At 47.8% G+C, this 22750-nt stretch overlaps 1 protein-coding gene across 1 annotated transcript in view; it reads left to right on the forward strand.

Moving 5' to 3' along the window:
• The window catches only part of LOC142312863 (uncharacterized), a 402852-nt gene that overhangs the window by 262606 nt on the left and 117496 nt on the right, over positions 1–22750 (forward strand). The window contains exon 9 of the mRNA XM_075351849.1: positions 1359–1398. Coding sequence (XP_075207964.1) covers positions 1359–1398 — 40 coding nt within the window. The remainder of the gene's footprint in view (positions 1–1358; positions 1399–22750) is intronic.

Raw genomic sequence — 22750 nt, forward strand, 5'->3', positions numbered from 1 at the left:
AGACCACGGGGGGAACAGATGGAAAGATGTCGGCGTTCCCGGACGGGAGTGGAGGGGCGCCCGCCGCTGGAGCGGCGGGACTCGGAAGGAGCAGAGGTGGAGTAGCCTTTGAGGACTGCGGCCCGGGTGAGCTTCCCGCCGGAACCGCTGCTTGGTTGGAGCGGGAGCTGGGTCGGTTCTGCATAAAGGTGAGGGTGCAGAGTCTGCAGCAGGTGCTCGACTGGAAGGCGGAGGTCCGCAGAATTATGGCCGTGGTGTGGGCCCGTGAGCAGAGGGCTGCCGCAGCTGTGCAGCTCCGAGATCAAGCCACGCAGACCCCCATGTCGTCCCTCATCAGCTGGGAGCTGGAACCCGCCAGTACCGTGACCAGTGAGCCCGAAGTAGCACAACTCATGGAATAAGAGGTACAGTGTACGCTGCCCCTGCCGCCGTTCCCGCTGGAAGTATACAGCCCAGGAAAATACTGCACCTGGATGGGGAGCCCGATTGATCGTCAGACCGTTGGCCAGTACGGTCCCCAGCAGTAGTAGCCACCCTGAAGTTGCAAGTTTTACAAGTTTAAAATGTTTTAAAGTCCTGCTGCTATAAAGTCCCGTGTTCCTTTGATGAACGTCCCCATGTTCCTGGGAGACGCCATCCGGTATGCCGGGTGGAAGGAGCCGGGCCCTGCCTGACTTGTTAAACGCCGCTGCGGTTGGAGTCCCAGTGGGCGCCATCAGGGGTTGGAGCCCCTGGAGGAGGAAGGCAGGGAGTTGTGAGGAGCGAGGACCATTCCCGTTACAGAGCCCGGTTCACTGTACCCGCACCGCAGGCAGTGGAGAAGGGGGTCTTTCTGGACGGTGTCACTGTGAGTAAATGTGGCATTGGGGACCTGTGCTGCCCTGTAGTGGACTGTGGGAAAGTGACTGGAGGAGGCTGCGCCGGCAGCAAAGTCCCGTTGGTAAACAACCCCCCTTTTAACCGGCCTTCCCGTTTCACGGCCTCCGAAGAGGCAGACTGGAGGATGGGCCTGCGGGAAATAGATGGCCGAGACCCGCCACCAATGCAACCGGTGGCGATCCTCCGGACCAGGGGTTCCCTGGACGTGGGGCCTCTGAGAAACAACCAGGCGTGAAACCCTGCACTCGTCCCGTTAAACAACACCTGGGCCCGTTCCTGGACTGTGGAAAAGGGGTGCTGCCCATTTCTTAGGGGCAGCATCAAGGCGAGGTTTGTTTGGGTGGGTGATTGAAGGACCCGGTCCCGTTTCCCGCATTAATAAAAATGTTATACGTTTTGCAACTTTGAAGAAGGTGCCTCCCGTAAGGGAAGATTTAAAAAAATGCATAATGTTTTGAAATGTTTTTATCTTTTTCCAGTTACAAAATAAATCGATGGTGGACAAGCAGCCCGCGGACGGTCTGCATTAAACCAAGGGGGAATGTGACGCCCTGGACTAGTCAGGTCGTCCCAGGTAGTCCCACACACACACACACCCCCTCCTTTTTTTTTTTTTTTTTTAAATCAGATACTTTTTTATTAAAACAGAGTACATACAACAGAATAACAAATCGGCATCCAAATTAAATTTATCACATCTATTACCCCTTTAACTCCCCCACCCCGGCAGCAACACTTCTCCCCGATACTACATCCCATATAGTACACACTTATAATACCCTTCAACTGTAGTATAGCAACCATCCCGTTGTGCAGGAGGAACAACTAGTAACACAAATAAAACAAAACATACACATCAGAGGTCTCAGACGGCTATCCCCGTCCCATATCAGTTTACTGGTCCATCACTCGTCTTATTCGCATTGCAGCCAAGGAGACCAGAGCTTCTCAAACATTTTAACATTCCCCCTTCTTTCATACACTCCCCGTTCCAGCTGAAGAATACATTTCACCCTTTTAATGTACTCTCCCCTGGTCGGGGGGTCTTTTTTAATCCAGGACCTGGCGATTAGCTTTCTTGCCGCATACAGCAGCCTAGCAATGACAATTTTCATAGTATTTTCCACCCCAAGCTCCTCAACATATCCCAATAGGCAGATCACTGGTTCCCTGGGGAGGACACACCCATATGTTCTTCCTATCTTGTGGATAACCTTAGTCCAAAAGGAGACCAGTCTCGGACAAGACCACATCATGTGAAAAATACCTGCGTCAGATCCCTGACACCTTGGACACTCCGAATTCCTTTTCAACCCCATTTTAAACATCAGTAAGGGAGACCTATATACCCGGTGAATCACGTATAGGTGAGATAGTCTGGCCGGTTCGCTCATGGAAAGTTTAGGGACATACTCCAGGATACTCTCCCACACCTCCTCCGTTATCGGCCCAACTTCCTCCTCCCATTTAGATTTAGTTTTAATTGGGTATTCTAACAGAAAGGTATGTAGTATATCTTTATACGTGCCAGAAATGATCCCTTTAGTGCTTCCTCCGCCCTTACACACATACTCCAGTACCAGGTCAGTCTGTATGGCCACACTTTGTTTAGCCGCTTGGGCTGCAATCGCATGTTTTAATTGTCTGTAGTGGAGCCAGCCGGACGCCGGTAACTGAAACTCACTCTGTAACTGCAGGAACGATTTCACAATTCCTCCGTCCAATATCTGATGCATGTATATCACACCCTTGCGTCTCCACTCCTCAATATTCCCCATTTTCTGAATCTCCGGGAGATTACTGTTATCCCAGATAGGTGTAAACTTAGTTAACCGGGTCACCCCTCTCACCCTTTTCAGCCTATCCCAGGTCTTATTTATAAGTGCCATTGTAGGAGATGTTCTACCCAGGAGCCCCACCGCACCATCCTCTAGTCCCATTACCAATGGACTTCTACCCACTATGTATTCCAGTACTTCTTTAATGCCCCCATCTTTCTCTCGATCAGACCAACCCCTGAGGTGTTGACATTGCGCCGCTATATAATACAATTCCGGATTTGGGATTGCTAGACCCCCCTCATCCTTCGGCCTTTGTAAAGTCTCTAATCGCACCCTAGGCTGCTTTTTACCCCACACCAGGTCCCTAAACAGCGAGTTTATCCCTTTAAATCTTTTCCTTGAAATACAAACAGGGGCATTGTGCAGTATGTATAGGAGTTTAGGCATTACTACCATCTTTAGTAAATTAACCCTTCCAACAACTGACAAATGTAGCTTGTTCCAGGCATCCACCTTGGTTCTCAATTTTTTAAGGAGCGGCCATAAGTTCACCTGTATGTATTTTTCTACTGGCAGAGATATCTGGATAGCTAGATATTTAAATTCGTCCACATTCTTCAATTTGTTAGCCCCAGTGTCCTCATTTGTCCAGGCTACTTCCCCATCCACCTTAAAGAGGCTTGATTTAGACCAATTAATGGTCAGTCCCGAAACTTCTCCAAATTTCTCTATTATCTGCATGGCATGATCCAATGAGGCTGATGGATCCCCCAAGAAAAGTAATAAATCGTCAGCATAAAGAGCTATTTTCTCCTCTAAATGCCCATACTTAAATCCATGGATCTCCTTTGTTTTCCTAATGGCCGCCGCCAGAGGCTCTATTGCAATAGCAAATAGGAGCGGCGATAGTGGGCAGCCCTGCCTCGTTCCCCGGTTCAACTCAAACGCTGAGGAGGTCATACCGTTAACTCTAACTTTAGCAGTAGGCCTATTATACAACAGCTGCACCCACTTTACAAACCGTGGGCCAAAACCCATATGCTGCAACACTTTCCACAGATACCCCCACTCAACACTATCGAACGCTTTCTGGGCATCTAACGAAGCGATCACCCTCCGGCCAGGGTTGTCAGGCGGCAACTGTAGATTAAGGTACAATCTCCTGATATTAGCAGCTGTCGACCTATTGGCCATGAACCCTGATTGGTCCATATGGATTAGGTTAGATATAACTCCAGTCAGCCGGTTTGACAACACCTTAGCCAGAAGCTTCACGTCCGCTGTTAATAACGAGATGGGTCTATATGAGTCTTGAAGCCTCGGATTTTTATCCTCCTTAGGAATTACTACTATTATTGCTTCTCTCATAGATTCAGGCAATACACCTTCCCCCTCCGCCACCTCAAAGACTTTCAATAGTTTGGGTAATAGGATTTCTTCTAACTGTTTATAAATTTCAACTGGTAGCCCGTCTGCTCCCGGTGCCTTGTCATTGCTCATGCTATGCAGAGCGCCCTCCAGTTCATCAATAGTAATAGGTGACTCCAGTTTATCTCTATCCGCCACAGACAACACCGGAAGCTCACCTCGCTCAAGAAATGAGTCCACCTCTTCCACCCTCATCTCTCCGCTAGAAGAATATAGCGTGCGATAGAAATCTTTAAAGACCTCAAGGATCGCCTCAACCTCAGTGACCTGTGTCCCCTCCACCGTGTCCATACCATGCACAAATGAACTACTCCTTTGAGCTGCAGCTATGACCAATAATAGATGACCAACTTTTTCCCCCTCCTCATAAAAATGCAATTTTTGGAATGCCTGCTTCCTTGCCGCCTTCTCCAAAAGCATCTTATTAACCTGTTCATGCGCCTGCCTAAGATTTTGCTTCGCGTCCGTAGTAGTACTCCGGATTGCTTCCAGCTCTGCCTTATCTAAGGCCTCCAGCCTATCTTTCTCATCCTGCCTCGTCTGTGTTTTACGTTTACAGATATCCCTGAACAGGAGCCCCCTGAGGTATGCCTTCATCGCATCCCATACCACCAGCGGACCAGTGCTACCCTCGTTGTGGATCAAGAAATCCCCAAGATCCCGTTCTATATTCCCCATATTAATATGACGGATCCATGTTGGATGAAGCTTCCACTCTCCCCTCCTTCCCCCTGTCAGGGTCCCCCGTCGTATGGACACTAGAATTGGGCTATGATCTGAAATCACTCTTGTCAGATATTGCACGTCACTTATCATTGCATCCATCAGATCACTAGCTAGAGCCATGTCAATGCGGGACAGAGTGTTATGCGAAGCCGAATAACAAGAGAAGCAGGATACCCTCCCATTCCTCACTCGCCAGGCATCCACCATTCCAAGTTCCCCAATAAGAGTGCCAAACGAAGTCATACAACTATCCTGAATACCTGGAGGTCTACTACTCCTATCCCAGTACAGGTCTATCACATTATTGAAGTCCCCCACCAGTAAAAAAGGGATTACTCCCCCCTTCTCAGAGAACTCCCTTATCTCCCTTAGTTTGGTGCACTTATATGGAGGTGGTATATATATTGCAGCTATACACATGAGTCTGCCAAATATTTTACACTTGACGGCCACACACTGTCCCTCTTTATCCACATACACTTCTATCTCTTCATATTGCACAGAGTTATGGATCAGCAGTGATACACCCCTTGCATAGTTGGAAAAGGTGGAGTGATAGGCCTTCTGCACCCATCTCCTATTTAAAACATGTGTTGTCTCCTTTGTTAGATGCGTTTCTAGTAGACATATTACTGACGGGTTCTGGTCTTGAACATATTTAATTATTGCCGCTCTCCTAGACCTATCTGATAACCCTCTAATATTCCAACTCAACACCTTAATTCTATCCCCCATTATCCCACCCAGTAAAACCATCAAACCTTGTAGTATCTCCCAATGCTGCCTCTACCCTACCCCTTTCCCCCCTCCCCCCCTGCTCCCCTCCCCTCCTACTCCCCACCACTTCCTGTTTTCGAGTACTCCCGTGAAGCATCGGGTTTTCCAAACCTGGTCCATAATCCCTACTAAATTCCCCCCTACCTCCCTCGCCTTCCCCTCTTAGACACATTTTAAAACTCGTCCCTTTTCCAACAATTCTCCACTCCCCCCCTTTCTATGTATAATCATATTCCACTCAACCAATATAACAGTAAAATGGCGAACAGTAATTAAACTGGAATCTCAAATTGTAAATACCACCACCGCGCCAAATTAGGCAGTCCCCATGTCCTGCGAAGCTCACATCAAACCCTTCGCATTCCCCCTGCATACTACCTCAATCCCAAAGGGAAGGAGAAAAAAAAAAAGAAAAAACAAGAAGGGTCCCCTGTAAGCTCCTAAGGATGTTGTAGAGCCTCAGCCGGCCTTCTCCAACACACTGCAGATTCAGACAGTCAGCTCATTCCTTCAAACGGATCCGCTTTTCGTTTGCGTCCAACCACTGCATGGCTTCCTCTGGAGTTGTAAAAAAGTGCACCCGCTCCAACGCCATCACTCTTAGCTTTGCCGGGAACATCATTGAGTATTGCACCCCCGTCTCTCGCACACACCCCCTCCTTAAAAAGGTGACAGCAGCAAAACTTCAAAAACCTTGTCACCTCCCTCCAGGTTTGATGTCCACACCAGGGGGGTGGAGCCAGGCGGTTGGCTCCACCCACCAAGGAGTTCACAGGCCTGGATGTTATGATCCGGAACCATGGAAGACCACCACAAATCATTGGCAAAAAGGTGACAAGAGCATTGGCAACTAATCTGGCCGCCATCCCCTTACTAACCAACACAACTAGAAGTAGCCGAGGGGTGAACTAACATCCTGTGCACCGCGAACCCAGCCGGAGAACTAACTATCCTAAAGGTAGGAAAGATGAATAACTCTCTGCCTCAGAAAATAGACAAGAATAGCAAGCCCCCCACATTCAAAGACTGTGGTGATATAGGAAAAACACAATACACAGGTAGATGACAGGATTAGCAAAAGGTGAGGCCCCCGCTGACTAAAATAGGAAAAGACAGGAAAGGGACTGATGGTTGCCAGAGAAAGACCCTGCAAAATACCAACTTCCTGATAGTACAAAAAGGCCCTCAGATCGCTCCATCTGAACTCCGTCCTATACCAGGTGCCCCTGTCATACCAATGAACAGAAAACAAGAATCATAACAAAGTCAACAAGCCACAAACACATGGACCCAAAGGAGCTATACTCCACACAGAACTGCAGGGAGTTCCTCAACAATCTACTAAGGGGAAAATTCCTGCAAGCAAATAAACTGAAAATAACCAAAGCAAAATGACAAACCCAGATAAACAAAAGAACCAGACAATAAATAAAAAGCAAGCACTTATCTGGGGAAGATGTGGTGTAAAGCAGGATCAAGCAGGCTAAAGATACAAAGAACAACTGACATCCGGCAACAGCCTGCAATCAGACCAGGACTTAAATAAGCAGAGAGTTAGGAAAGGAAACACCCACTGCACAACCCACCTTGTCTCTGTCCAAACCCTTCCTGGCCACCAGAGGGAGCCTCCCAGCAGCCAAGACATAACTAACATTCACAACACCTGGAGGCGGGAAAAACAGTAGTTCTAAGTAGATTAGCTTTGACTGTGGACTGGAGTAGTCAAGTTCAAGGGCAGACCTGTGACCAGGCCTGCCATAGTCTACCAGGTGTCTGGGTTGGAGCCCAGTCACCTCTGGCAAGGAGGCAAGGAGGCAGACGGTGGTGGCCGCCTGCAGGAGCTGGGATTACAGCCGGTGGAACCGTTGGGACCGGGGTCGGGCGGTGGCCCGTCGGTACCAAACCGGGGAACCGATTGGAAACCGGAGCACCAGGAGGGGTACTCAGACCCAGTAAGAGGCCCAGAAACAACTAGGCTAAGTCGAATCAACTGATTGAGGACTGGACTTTAGGACCTTTCCCACACAAGACCCGACTGAAAACAACAGCCCAACCATTAGGGTAAAGCCACCGCCAAGGCATAGAGACCCAAGGGGCCAGCATCTGCGGGCAAACAGGGCTCTCCTGACACCCAGCAAGCCGGGGGGCGGACTACCGTTGCTTAGGCATAGGAGTCATAACATCTATACTAAGGAGGTGCAGGAGAAAGGCGGAAACCACCAACCTGTTAAGGGGAAGCTGCAGCCGACTGCGGGCACCGTCCATCATCCCGTTTGGTTTACCAGAGACTCCAGTGTGTTGTATCATAGTGAGTACACCAGTGCCTTTGGGCCACGAACCGCACCGCACCGACACACCAGCACCATCCATTCCCCCGCCTCCGCACCTCCCTCGGGCCCCCGGAACCATCACTCCTCTACCCACGGAGGGGGTCAACACCAAGCTGCGTAACACTGTCCCCGGGAGGCCTAGTCAACGGCAGCGGTGGTGTCCATCTATTCACTACAACCCAAGGGTGGCGTCACAAACTTAAATCTCCTACAAACCACCGCGGCTCCAGCCGTGGATCTTCCCACCGAAGTCCCTGCGTGTAGCGCCAAACCCCCTTTTCAGAGCGACGTGACCCTCAGGTCCGTGGAGAGCTCGAGCCACCCACCGAAGATCACGGATCTGAGCGGCTCGGCAGTCGGCCGAGCCCGCGGGGCGGTACACATGGGTTCAATCCTGTTCGTGATGCCAGAAAAGTCGATGTGTACCGCCCCGGGGCTTGGCCGCAGCCGAGCTGCTTGGATCCGGGCTCGTCAATGGGTGGCTCGAGCGCCTCTGGATCCGGGGGTCACGTTGCTCTTAAGGGAGGCTGGCGCTACGTGAGGGGGGGTTTTGGTGGGGAGGTTCACGGCTGGAGCCGTGGTTTTTGGGTTTAAGTTCGTGATGCCACCCACGGGTCGTGGTGAGTGTGGACACCACCGCTGCCATTGACTAGGCTCCCGGGGACGGTGTTGCGCAGCCAGGTCTTGACCCCTCCGTGGTTAGGGGGTTGATGGTCCCAAGGCCCGGATGTTGGGGTTAGGATGCGGGGGTGCGGACGTGTTTTGATGCGGGGCGGTGCTCAGGCTGAGGGCACTGTTGTACTCACTATGACAGGTACACCGGATTCTCTGGTAAACCAAAAAGATAGTGGTCAGTGCCCGCAGCCGGCTGTGTCTGGTCCCCCACCCGGTTTGGTGGTCCCCGCCTTTCTCCTGCACCTCGTTTGTAGATTTTGACTGCCTGCGCTTCAGCGACGGGAGTCTGCTCTCTGGCTTTGTGTCGGGAGAGCCCATTTGCCCACAGACGCTGGCCCGTGGGATCTCTCTGCCTGAGCGGTGGCTCTCTATCCCCCTCGTTGGGCTGTTGTCTTCAGTCAGGACTTGGGTGAGAAAGAACCTAAGGTCCAGACCCCAATCAGTGAATTTGACTCGGTCCAGTGCCTTCTGGGCCTCGTTCTGGGTCTGAGTACCCCTCCTAGTGCTCTGGTTTCCAGTTGGTTCCCCGGTTCAGTACCGGCGGGCCACTACCCTGTCCCGGTCCCTTACGGTTCCACCAACTGTCTTCCCATCTCCTGCAGGTGGTAACCACCGTCTGCCTCCTGGCCACAGGGTATACGGGCTACGACCCAGATCCCCGACAGACGTTTTCTCCTACTAACACCTCTCCTTTCACCTCCTAGACTGCTCTCCTCTCCTCCCTAACTTCATCTGCTTGCTTCTCCCACCTCTGGATATCCGAACTCCTCGGTGGGTGTGGCCAACCGCCTGGCTCCGCCCCGGGTGTGAACATCAAAGCCTGAGAGGGGTGACTCGGTTTTTAGGTTGGCTGCTGTTACTTTTTTAGGAGACTGGTGTTTGTGCAAGACCCTGTCTGTGACTACCTGGCTAGTCCAGGGCGTCACAAAAATATCGCACAGCATTACATATGCATGTCATACAGATCCTTGATGAGAAAAATCTACACACTCGCATGTCATACGAATGCTAAGTGAGAAAAAAAACGCAGCCAATACGCTGACACTCGTCCATGTATTTGGGACGAGTATCGCAGTGATTATTTTATCGCAAGTGGAAAAGAGCCCTCAATAAGAGAATGGGAGAAACTTCTATCACGATGCACCACATCTATATCACAAAGAGTGCCCCCTATTACTGAACTTAAGTTGGAGAAATGGGGCTGTAAGACAAAAACTGGATGTGCCAAAGAGTAATCACCCACATTCATATATACATACACAGTAGAGATTATCCAATATCCAGAAATTTGAGAAATCTCACAAATTTATCAGGAAAGTATATTCAATCAAAGTTCTTGTTACAAATTTACTGATTTTGCAGAATGAAGAGTAGAAAATGTGCGTCCTGGACAAAATGGAGAATTGAAAAAGTTCAGGAGAATTCTATTACACAAATAAATGTGCTCATCTCTACCCCACAGCTCCTCTCCATTAATGTAATACCCACATGGCGGTGCCCCTGCACTCTACACAGCATAGCCACACAGCGCCACCCCTACAGAGTATACCCACATGGCAGTGCCCCTGCACTCTACACAGCATAGCCACACAGCGCCACCCCTACAGAGTGTATCCACATGGCGGTGCCCCTGCACTCTACACAGCATAGCCATACAGTGCTGCCCTACAGAGTATACCCACATGGCAGTGCCCCCTTCGCAGCATAGCCAGACAGCACCACCCCTACATAGTGTACCCACAAGGCGATGCCCCCGCAATCTACATAGCATAGCCACACAACGTCACCCCTACATAGTTTACCCACATGACTTGCCCTGTTCCCACATGAGCACCTCCATCTCATACACTCACAGCTCTTCTCCCTCCAGCTCATACATACATGGCTCCACCTTATTCATACACGACTCCACCCCATCCATCTCATACACCCGCATGTCAGCTTCATACACACATGGTTGTGTCATGTCCACACTTTTTTTTGTGTGTGTGTTTTTCTGCTTAGGGCTCACTCACACTTGCGCTATTTCGACGCAAACGGAATCCGTCATTAATGTAGTACAGTTCATTTATTTACAGTGGAAGCGCGACACCATGTGGACACAAGCGGGTACTGCATGACACACTCACGCGGCATATTAACGTGCTTCCACTGTAAATATATGAACTGTACTACATTACTGACGGATTCCGTTTGCGTCAAAATAGCGCAAGTGTGAAACTAGCCTTATACTGTTTGTTAATGACCATTGTGTGTGCACCTGCATGAGGAGTGCGGGGCCTTGTTGGGCTTTCTTGTAGTAATACATTGGGGTGTGGCTCCCCCGGGCTGTGCTCCTTTATCCTCCCAGATAACCCCACACTGGTTTTATTCCCAGTCACACATGGCTCCTCTATCTTCCCCTGTCAGTCTGAGGCCTTGGTAAGCACAGAGAGGTGAGTCCCTGGAGTTGGGGCCTCCACATTGGGCACGGCTTGTCCTGGCTGGATGGATTTAATGCTTGATGATAATATAAAATTGGTAACTAAGAGCCTCATGTTTTATACGTGTATAGAAGAAGGAATTCATGTAGTCATTAATGGCGGTGTGCTGACCCATCGTGTATGTATATGATTATATATCACCACAGCTTATTTGTGCTCCTGTACATTAATACTACAGGTGTGCGGCTCTGAGCTTTCTTGTATGGATAATGTGACATCGCAGGTCCTGTAAGCACAGAGCAGCCATATATCTAGTGTGTGGCTCTGCAGGTGCAGGGATGTGGAGATTCCCCATTACTGGGCACAGTGGGCATTAACCCCTTCAGTATTGGGAATAGTTAGGTGTTTTTGTGCTGCCACCATCTAAAAATGTTTTTTTTTTTTTTCTTGTTGTTTTTCCTCTGATAGATACATGTGACGCCCCTGGACTATTCAGGTCGTCACAGGGTATTGCACAAACTGCCCTCCCCGTGCAGTATTCAATCCCTCATGGTTCTGGGTCTCTATCCTGCAGTGTTGCCTCCATCCGCATTCACAAATCCTAGATACACTTTACACCACACTTGTCAGGCACACCAGTGGGCTGCTTAAGCAGGAATAGGGCCAGACTGGGAGGTGTTAAGCTGAGAACAGAAGTGGCTTCCAAAGCCCAGAATCTACGTGGCATACTTTCCAGCAGCCACTTTATTCGACCAAAACAGAGTCTGGGATCAGGTGTGAAGTTAAGAGGAACTTTTCCTTGTGGAGCATGTACAGTGTGTCCGTACATGGTGGCGGCTGATCATATTTCTCTACCGATTGCTCCTAGGCGAATCACTTCTGAGGCGTATTACAACTGCCGGACCAGGAATGCAGTTTATGTCCTTATCTGCAGCTGCCCTAAAGTGTACGTTGGTGAAACCACGCAAGAGGTAAGAAGGAGAGTACAGCAACACTTTTCGAGCATCAATACGGCTAGTGCAGACCTTAAGAAGGGGAAAACGCTTACTTCGGTGGCGGCGCACTTTCTTACTCATCATGGGGGGCGATATGGTACAATGAAGGTCATCGTTGTTGACTCGATAAAACAGAACCTCAGAGGTGGGAATTGTACCAAAGAGCTCTTACAGAAGGAATCTCGATGGATATATACCCTTAATAGCTTGGCACCACATGGGTTGAATGAGGAGCTACTGTATACCGGGTTCTATAATATTATTTGAAACTGTGGGGTTGCATAAATTCTCTCAACTTATCCGTCTCCTTCTTTTTAGCCCTCTGTACCAGTCAAGGAGAATGATTGCGAACAAATGGAGAAGTAAGAGGACCATTCAAGATAAAAAAAAAAAAAAAAAAAAAAAAAAAATTAAAAATTTAAAAATGAAAAATGTCGAATGGAAAACGGGATATGAACTGTGGAGTCAAGAAGATACTAGGTAGATTTGTTCTCTTCGGCTCGTTGGTTTTGGCCAGCCTTTTTCTATATGGGGCATCATTGGGCTTGGCGAAGTGGAGGATCCAAAATACGGTGGCGGGATCTGAAGAATAAGAACTGGAATATAACATTGTATGAAATAAAAGATGTAAGAAGGATTCTGGTCTTCAATGCGATGCCATGAAGAAGAGCGGACTTCAACTGGGGACTCGGGACCAAGTGCAGTACTTCCTTGTCCGTATGTTCCATGGACTGTGACCGTTAAAATTAGATTTGTTTGGTTTTTGAACATACTACTGAATGTAAATCAATCTTTGAACAGTAGAAGGTTTGATGACTGGATATTTATCCCCTGAGCCGCTATCAATTTTCCCTGATAGGGATGTGATTGCATCCAGTTACCCGTACGGAGCCTAGAGCTCGGGTTACGAATGTGCTTCTTAGGGGCTCAATATGCAGTATTTGGTGTGGTGGGCTGTATACTAGGTAGGAGGGCCTCGGTACGTGCTCAATGTTGTATAACACAAGAATGTCTGGTGTTACATTGTACTTGCACTTTTTGGTGATGGTATATGACTAAAATCTGTTTTGAAATGGGGCAGAATTCAATATTTTCCTGAATATATTTATTTTTTAAGGTGTGATGAGATCAGGTACTATGTACCACATGCTTGAGGATGGGGTTACATGACAGGGCAGGTTCATCTGCGTACAGGGCTTGAATATGCAGCAATTGGTGTGGTATGGCATGTACGGACTAGGAAAGGCCTTTGTACCCACTCAATGCTGCAATATAGGAGTGTCTGATGCATTGGTCTTGTACCTCTTATAAATAACTAATAACTAAACTTTGTTTGAGAACAGGGTGTACTCTATCAGGTTTAGCTCCTCTCAAGGTTCTGATATGCAGCAATTGGTGTGATATGTCATGTACCGACTAGAAAAGGTCTCTATACCTACTCAATGCTACAATATAGGAGTGTCTGGTACATCGGCCTTGTACCTCTTGTAAATGACTAATAACTAAACTTTGTTTTGGGAACAGGGTGTACTCTATTTTTCTCCAAGCATACCTCTCAAAGGGTTAATGAGATCCTGTATCATGTACCCCAAGCTTGAGGATGTGAACGTATGACAGGTGCAGAAGCAGCTGCACGTATAGAGGAACCAGATTTGGACCTCCCGCGCTTATATACTATGAGCTTACATGTGTGTTAGATACTCAGGGTGTACATATATTGTGTGCTGATGGGAGGTATCCTTAGTGTAACGCGCCAGGTATGAGCGCAGTCTGGTAGCGTTATAAGCATCAATAACCTGCGCATGCGCAATATGAGATCGGGGTGGTTCTCTCTGTCATGTGATAACGATCGGCTTTGCTAAGCGCTGTCTAAATCTGTGTAAATGATTGCGATATTGGAGCATAGTAATATAATACATATCCATAGTACACAGCCTTAACGGCATGTGAGCATGATTTCTGAGAGCCGTCCGCTCTGACGGGGTGCGCATGCGCAGAAGGAGTCTGAGGGCAGAACCTTCAGGGCATCACGTGACTCAGGCAAGATGGCAATGTATAAGCGAATATGTCTGGCTCACAATAGAGGTGTAGGTGCCCAGAAAAAATAGTAGACGATCAATATAATAATAATTCTGGCACACAAAAAAAGAAAACTTATAGAACAACTCTTTGAATGCAAAATGTCGTTTATTTATGCAGTAAGTTGATGATAATACATCCGACGTTTCGACCGTCAAAAATGGTCTTTGTCAAGGATTGATTTATCTATAGACATAGGAAATATATACAGAAAAAAAAGAAGAAAGAAATCAATACAGGGTATTTCATCAATTGATGCGATTACATACATCACATACAACATGCACATAGTCATGTGCTGCATACAATAAACTCAAGGATATGTGAACAGGGGTTATATGAGAAGTACAAAAACCTATTCAGTTTGGAACAATGCATGATGATAACAACATGAGTACAGCAAGCACCCACCTATATCAACACTGCGGTGGTACACATGCAATGACAGCTGGTCAATATCGGTGAGTATAATGGGATCAGACACTGTGATCCTGCATATAAATTGCAAAATAAAAGAAAACCACGTAAGTCATCAAGGAACAATGATTATGTATTGCATGACGTATCAGAAAAACGATTCACAAAGAGCATGTGTACCTCACGTGTCTGTCTATCAACACTGAAATGGGTAAGAATACCAACCAGACTTGGGTTAACACGTGTCAAGGGTTTTAGCTAGATGAAAAGCAATGATAATATTATAATCAAGGTGTATACAGTGAGCATAAGAAAGTATCAACTGAGAGAAGCACACTACCTGGACTGATGAACAGTGCCTTCAAAAAGGAACCATACAGGTGGTTGAGAGTCCCTCACTGAGAGATTCTCAGTTGCCTCCAACAGGCTAAATGCTACAGAGTGAGAGATTTGCCAGAACAAGAACACTTATGAGATCATAACATCAGTATGAGATACATACAGATATTGTCATTGCATGTGTACCACCGCAGTGTTGATATAGGTGGGTGCTTGCTGTACTCATGTTGTTATCATCATGCATTGTTCCAAACTGAATAGGTTTTTGTACTTCTCATATAACCCCTGTTCACATATCCTTGAGTTTATTGTATGCAGCACATGACTATGTGCATGTTGTATGTGATGTATGTAATCGCATCAATTGATGAAATACCCTGTATTGATTTCTTTCTTCTTTTTTTTCTGTATATATTTCCTATGTCTATAGATAAATCAATCCTTGACAAAGACCATTTTTGACGGTCGAAACGTCGGATGTATTATCATCAACTTACTGCATAAATAAACGACATTTTGCATTCAAAGAGTTGTTCTATAAGTTTTCTTTTTTTGTGTGCCAGAATTATTATTATATTGATCAGGCAAGATGGCGGCGGCCATCGGAACGCTGCCTATGCACGAGGTACTCCAGCTGCATCATTGGTGAGTGTGAATACACTTCCTTAAATAGGACACACGAGGAGGCATTACACAGCTCTTCTTTTTCCCCTGAGGAAGCCACCCTTAGAGGTGGCGATACGCGTGGGGTCATCGCATTGGGAAACTTCTCTCCTTATGTCACCTATATTTGTATGTCTCTCCTCATCCTAGCGATGTGTCACGGACAGTGAGTATAGATTGGCATGGCTGAATGCTATGTATCAGCATAAGGCATTGGCCTGTCCTGAGTGACTAAGTAGCAGATTGTGCAGAACTCCATAGTTCTATATTGCGTCATTTAAAGCATAGTTATCCTCTTTATAAACTGTGGGCATTGTGACTTAGTGTGACACATCGCTAGTGATGTATAAATGGCCGTCTGATATTAGTGCTGATAAAGACAGACCTATACAGTCTGTGATAGTGTGTAAGATCTTTTGATTGATACTGGGTCTTTCTACAGCATCTCACAAGGACCTTAGGCAGTTCCCTAGGGACCCTATACAGGCTATAGATAGTGGGCTTGTTTTGGTCTGTGATACAATAGGACTAACTGTGGTACTTAATATATAAAACGGTACAAGGCCAATGTATCATCTTTAAAAAATATAGGTGTACTTATTGTACATGGGGAGAAGCAATCTGTATTTTGTATAATAACATTGATATTTATGTTTCCCAATGTGTTGGTTTATTATGCCATGGGCATTTTTTAAGTGTTTTTAATCGAATCCTTGTGTGTCCGACACTCCTGATGGGAGACATGTGTTGTTTTTGTGTGCAATAAAATAATATTTCTATGTAACATATAATTGTGGTGATCCCGTGTTTGGTATACCTTTTTTCTTACATTTGCGTAGTTTTGTACACCTGGAGATCCCACGGGTTGGTGCCCTTCCCCCCCCCCTTCTTTGTTTCTTGTAGTATACATTGGGGTGTGGCTCTCTCGGGCTGTGCTCCTTTATCCTCCCAGATAACCCCACACTGGTTTATTCCCAGTCACACATGGCTCCTCTATCTTCCCCTGTCAGTCTGAGGCCTTGGTAAGCACAGAGAGGTGAGTCCCTGGAGTTGGGGCCTCCACATTGGGCACAGCTTGTCCTGGCTGGATGGATTTAATGCTTTGTGATAATATAAAATTGGTAACTAAGAGCCTCATGTTTTATACGTGTATAGAAGAAGGAATTCATGTAGTCATTAATGGCGGTGTGCTGACCCATCGTGTATGTATATGGTTATATATCACCACAGCTTATTTGTGCTCCTGTACATTAATACTACAGGTGTGCGGCTCTGAGCTTTCTTGTATGGATAATGTGACATCATCGCAGGTCCTGTAAGCACAGAGCAGCCATATATCTAGTGTGCGGCTCTGCAGGTGCAGGGATGTGGAGATTCCCCATTACTGGGCACAGTGGGCATTAACCCCTTCAGTATTGGGAATAGTTAGGTGTTTTTGTGCTGCCACCATCTAAAAATGTTTTTTTTTTTTTTTTTTTTCTTGTTTTTCCTCTGATAGATACATGTGACGCCCCTGGACTATTCAGGTCGTCACAGGGTATTGCACAAACTGCCCTCCCCGTGCAGTATTCAATCCCTCGTGGTTCTGGGTCTCTATCCTGCAGTGTTGCCTACATCCGCATTCACAAATCCTAGATACACTTTACACCACACTTGTCAGGCACACCAGTGGGCTGCTTAAGCAGGAATAGGGCCAGACTGGGAGGTGTTAAGCTGAGAACAGAAGTGGCTTCCAAAGAGTGAGGAGCTGGGAGCTGAAGCTCCCGAGGTTGAGAAGTAACCCTCGAGCTGTGAGAAGCTCTGAGGAAGCTGGGAGTTGGAGCTCCCAGGGGAGAGGAAAATTAGGTAACAGACGGTGGGCTGACCTAGAGGAGTCGGACCCCCGGTCGCAGGGGATTGAGGCTAGGTGCCTAGTACCTGTAAAGGAGGACGGTCAACAGCCTGGTCCTATCACCGGTCCGGGACCGAAGGCACGACGGGGTATACAGACCCTAGATCGGGCAGAAGCTTCAGGCAACCCGGCAATTAACCTGAGGAGAACGGGGCCTTTATGGACTGTTCCCACTAGCTCCAGAATCGGGGCGCTAGCGCAACTAGGGGGATGGCACTTTCCTAGAAAGCAGCCCATTGAAATCCCAAGTGTGAGGCCTGAGAGCAGGCTCCTCCACTTAGCCATAGTGGGGAGCGGGACCTGGATAGCTCCAAGCTACCGGATCACAACGGACATTCTAAATTTAGTGCCAGGAGGCAGGTTACAGACCACCAGCAGCACTGCAGGGGACGGGACCCAGATGAGCTCCCCTTGAGAGGCAACGGCGTCCAGAGACTTGGTTTACCCTGTTGTCATCATCTGCTTTATTGCTGAGTGGGTACCCGACTGACCACTGCACTGTGTCCCCGCATCACCATCCAGAGTCCCGGGGCCTGTCCCTACCCGTGGAGGGCAACGTCACCTCTCTGCCCCACTCCATCACCCCGGGTACTCCCAATGGCAGCGGCGGTACTTCCCAATTACCGCACACCAAGGGTGGCGTCACGAACTATGTACCAAATCCCCTGTAAATACCCCCTTTACATTTTGAGTGTGGCCCTAAGCCCCTGGGTCCGGAGACCCTCAAGCCACGAACTGACACTACCCCCGGATCCGAGCGGTTCAATCCGCTGCTGGGGCAGCACATACATATAACCCAACATTGAAAGATTGGAAACACACATAGGTCAAATATATAATGTATGTTCCCATAGCATCGCAATTCCTCCACATACATTTTTATGGACACATTACCATTCTGTAGCATAAAACATTATAAATGCTCCTGTAAATGATTTTTAAATAGCTGCTGAGAAAAAAAAAAATGTATACAGATGCTCATCAAGAAAAAAATTACGCAGTCACATGACATACGCATGACGCTTGTCCAACTTTTTTGGATGAAAATCAATTTTTTTTTTTTTATTTCATACACTGTGAGCCTGACAGGAGGACTAACATGGCAGCTAGAAGACATTTGTAGCACCCACGGAGCAAGGGGTTAACTTTACTCGTCACCGGGCCTGGTGATGTCTGGTCTGGGGATGTCACGGGTGGCCCTGCCCAACTTTGTGGCCCAGAGGCGTACAATAATAGGGGGATTTGATGATGGGGAGGATTTACCTCATGACGCCACCTGCGGTACGTAACCAGGGATTAGGCACTGCTGCTGTCGCTGTCCTCCAGGGCGGATAGTTGTAGCAGCTGAGTTGTTTCTGCTCCACACAGGTGGAGCAGGCCACGGGGAGGATGATGAGGGGAGTAGTGATGGCTGGCGCCGAAGCGCGGGGCGAAGGCGCCGGTAAGGACAGGCGGACACAATATCTGCAGTTTCAGGTTTCTTTTCTCACAGTTCTAGTTTGCTCAGGAGATGATACCGGTCACTGCCGTGATGGGCCCCAGTCAATCCCAGATCTGTTGATCGGTGGTCAATGGGGCGCCTTCCTTACACCTCTTTAGGTGGATCCCAGTGGCCTGAAGCTACTTGTGAGACCCCGGTTCTTGAAAAGTGAACTCCTGTCCCGTATGCAGGTGCCGTGGGTCCGTGGTGGGGCCTGACTTAGATCATGACCCCGGACCCTATGTAGCACTGTGCTCTGGTAACTGTGGTGGCCGGAGGGACCTACAATCCCCCTGGCCTGCAGATTTTGGTGATACAACTTGAAGAATGTTCCACCCTAGTATTCTGCACCCTGCACTGTGCGGGTCCCGAGGGAGCAATTAAGCTCTCCCCTTGGCGACCGTATTCTCCTGCGTGCCACTAAAGCCACCAGGAAACCCGACCGCTCTACTCCTCTTGGCTCCTAGCTCCCCCTGGTGGCTGCTACTCCCCTGGTTCCCTGTCACTAGTGGGTGGCAGCCCCCCATGTTTAGTGACAACCTTAAGACCCGACCCTAACCCGGTCCCCATTGGGGAGGGCAACCTGATGGTGTATATGAGTTGTGTGTTGTGAAACCGGTATCGACCTCCTCTGGATCCAGGATGAGTACCGCGCCTTAAGTGAGGTGCAGTACCCTGTGGCGACTGTAGCCTCAGGGGTGCCACACATTCATCAGCACCATCACTGGCAGCATTTACATTGATAACCTACAGCAATCAGAGCTAGCTGTGTAACACAGACAGCATCTGCCTGATAGGACACAATAAGATTACAGCCTGGGGAAGACGGGAAACATTCATATTGGCTGCTGGTGGTAATGTAGTCAGTGTTGGGCTCTGGCCAAATATGTTTTATAGAGCTGTATTAGATAATGATAATGTCGTCCTCATCATGAAGTAGTTATTTCTCATTTCATGTGTAATGAATATCTCCTGCAGTATTGTGAATGCTGATTCTAGTGTCAAAAAAAGAGACATGAATTAGTGTTATGGAAGATGAGTCTGAGAAACTTATTCAGCTGCAGATTGTGAAGAAGAAACTGCTTGTGGTGTGTGGCCTAATACATATGTATGTTTTATTTGCTAATGTCCCCTGCAAGTCTCTGTTTCTTCTGGTGAGTGCTGAGCAACCTATAATCCTTACAGCTAATCAGTGACCATATGAAGGGACCGGGGGATGACTGTATCATTGTATGTATCAGGTTGCTATAAGATGTAAGGAAGTTACCATGTATGTCTCCATGGAGGAGTAGGAATATTTAGAAGGACGCGAAGATTTGGAGAAGGACGTCATGGAGTTTCCCCAGCCCCTCACACCACCAGGTAATAGACAGGACTAAATACACACGGCCTATAATCATCTCTATGTAAAGAATGTAAAGTCCCTGTATGTGTCTCCTCCAGTTCTATCCAGTGAGAGGACAACACCAGAAAGATGTTTCCGTCCTCTTCTTCTACAGGACGTTAAACAAGAAAATCTCGATGTTCCTCAGGATGATCAGGTAGATGGAGAGAAGGTGTCATGAAATCTCCCCTATGTCGTGAAATATAAGAAAAAAAACACCCTATATTTAATATTATTAAATAGACTTTATAGATATATTGGAATGTAAGTGGACAATGATGACGGGACCATCGGAACAAAACCATTCAAGATATTCTCAAACAAAAACCGACAAAAGGTCAAAAATAGAAAATTCTTTATTGAATTAATTAAAACTAGGGTAGGGAGTGAAATCACATAAATAGGTAGAAAAAATGGGGGCGGTGTGTGATATATACAAATATTTATTATTACCTGCTTAGACAAAATATATATTTTGTCTATCAAAATCACATATATACATGTACACCTAATGGATATGTAGTAATCAAATGATATATAGTGCCTTGCGAAAGTATTCGAGTTCCTTTGAATTTTTCAACCTTTTCCCACATTTCAGGCTTCAAACATAAAGATAAAAAAATGTAATGTTATGGTGAAGAATCAACAACAAGTGGGACACAATTGTGAAGTTGAACAAAATTTATTGCTTATTTTAAACTTTTATAAATAATAAACTGAAAATTGGGGCGTGCAATATTATTCGGCCCCTTTTAAGTTAATACTTTGTAGCACCACCTTTTGCTGCAATTACAGCACAAGTTGCTTGGGATATGTGTGACGCCCCTGGACTATCAGGTCGTCACAGGGTATTGCACAATCTGCCCTCCCATGTTTTATGCAGCTCCTTCTTAGTTTTGCGTCCCCAACTATATGGTGTTGCCTACATCAGCTAATCAAACCCTAGATACACCCACCAAACACACCAGTGCACGGCTTGAGTGGAATAGTCGCCCACCTGGGGTGTTGGAGAAGGGAGGTCAGGGGTGTCAGTTGTAGAGAGTCGGGTCTGAGAAGTGTAAGTGAGAGGAAGTTAGGAGCGGTGCTCGTGGGAAACTATTTAGCAGACAGTGGTCTTGGCCTAGAGGAGCTGGACCCCTGGTCGCAGGGGATCATGGCAAGGGGCACAGATCTGTTGAGGAGGACAGCCAGAGGCCTTGCACCATCACCGGTCTGGGACCAAGGCATGACGGGGTACGTAGACCCTAGGTCGGGGAGTAGCTTCAAGCAACTCGATAATTTACCCGAGGAGAACGGAGTCTTCAAGAGCAGTTCCCACCCGCTCCAAAATCGGGGTACTAGCGCAACGAGGGGGATAGGACTTTCCACTGAAAATGGTCCAGAAAATCCCCAAGTGTGAACCCTGAGAGCAAGCTCCCACGCTTAAGGCCACTTTACACGCAACAACATCGCTAACGAGATGTCGTTGGGGTCACGGAATTCGTGACGTACATCCGAATTCATTAGCAATGTCGTTGCGTGTGAAACGCAGGAAGGACCATTAACTATCAAAATTACTCACCATATCGTTGACTTGTCGTTTTAATCTCAAATCATTGCTGCTGCAGGTACAATGTTGTTCGTTGTTCCTGCGGCAGTACACATTGCTACGTGTGACACCGCAGGAACGAGGAACAACATCGTACCTGCAGCCACCGCCAATTAGGAAGGAGGTGGGCGGGATGTTACGGCCGCTCATCTCCGCCCCTCCACTTCTATTGGGCGGCCGCTTAGTGACACTGCTGTGACGCTGCACAAACCACCCCCTTAGAAAAGAGGCGGTTCGCCGGCCACAGCGACGTCGCTAGGCAGGTAAGTATGTGTGACGGGTGTTAGCGATGTTGTGCGCCACGGGCAGCGATTTGCTCGTGACGCACAACCAAAGGGGGCGGGGGCTTTCACCAGCGACATCGCTAGCGATGTCGCTGTGTGTAAAGTGGCCTTAAGCCATAGTGGGGAGCGGGACCCGGCAAGTTTCACACTACCGGGACCACCAAAGAAGTAAACTGAGTGCCAGGAGGCAGGTCACGGATCACCAGGCAACACCATTAGGGACGGGATCCAAACTAAGCTCCCCTCGGCGGCAGCGGTGTCCAAAGACATGTTTGACCAGTTGTCAGTGTCATCTTATTGGACTGAGTGACCCCCTTGCATCTAATGGCACTCCCCTACCATCACCGAGCCCTGAGGTATTCCCCCTCCTACCCGTGGGGAGTTATAACACCTGGCTGCCCCACTCCATCATCCCCGGGTACTCCCAATGGCAGCGGTGGTACTCCCAATTACATACCACGGGCTGAACTTCTTGCCCATTCTTCCTTTGCAAATAGCTCGAGCTGGGTGAGGTTGGATGGAGAGTGTTTGTGAACAGCAGTTTTCACCTCTTTCCACAGATTCTTGATTGGATTCAGGTCTGGACTTTGACTTGGCCATTCTAAAGTGGG

The sequence above is a fragment of the Anomaloglossus baeobatrachus genome, chromosome 5 (genome assembly GCF_048569485.1).
Source record: "Anomaloglossus baeobatrachus isolate aAnoBae1 chromosome 5, aAnoBae1.hap1, whole genome shotgun sequence".
NCBI classification, from domain to species: Eukaryota; Metazoa; Chordata; class Amphibia; order Anura; family Aromobatidae; genus Anomaloglossus; species Anomaloglossus baeobatrachus.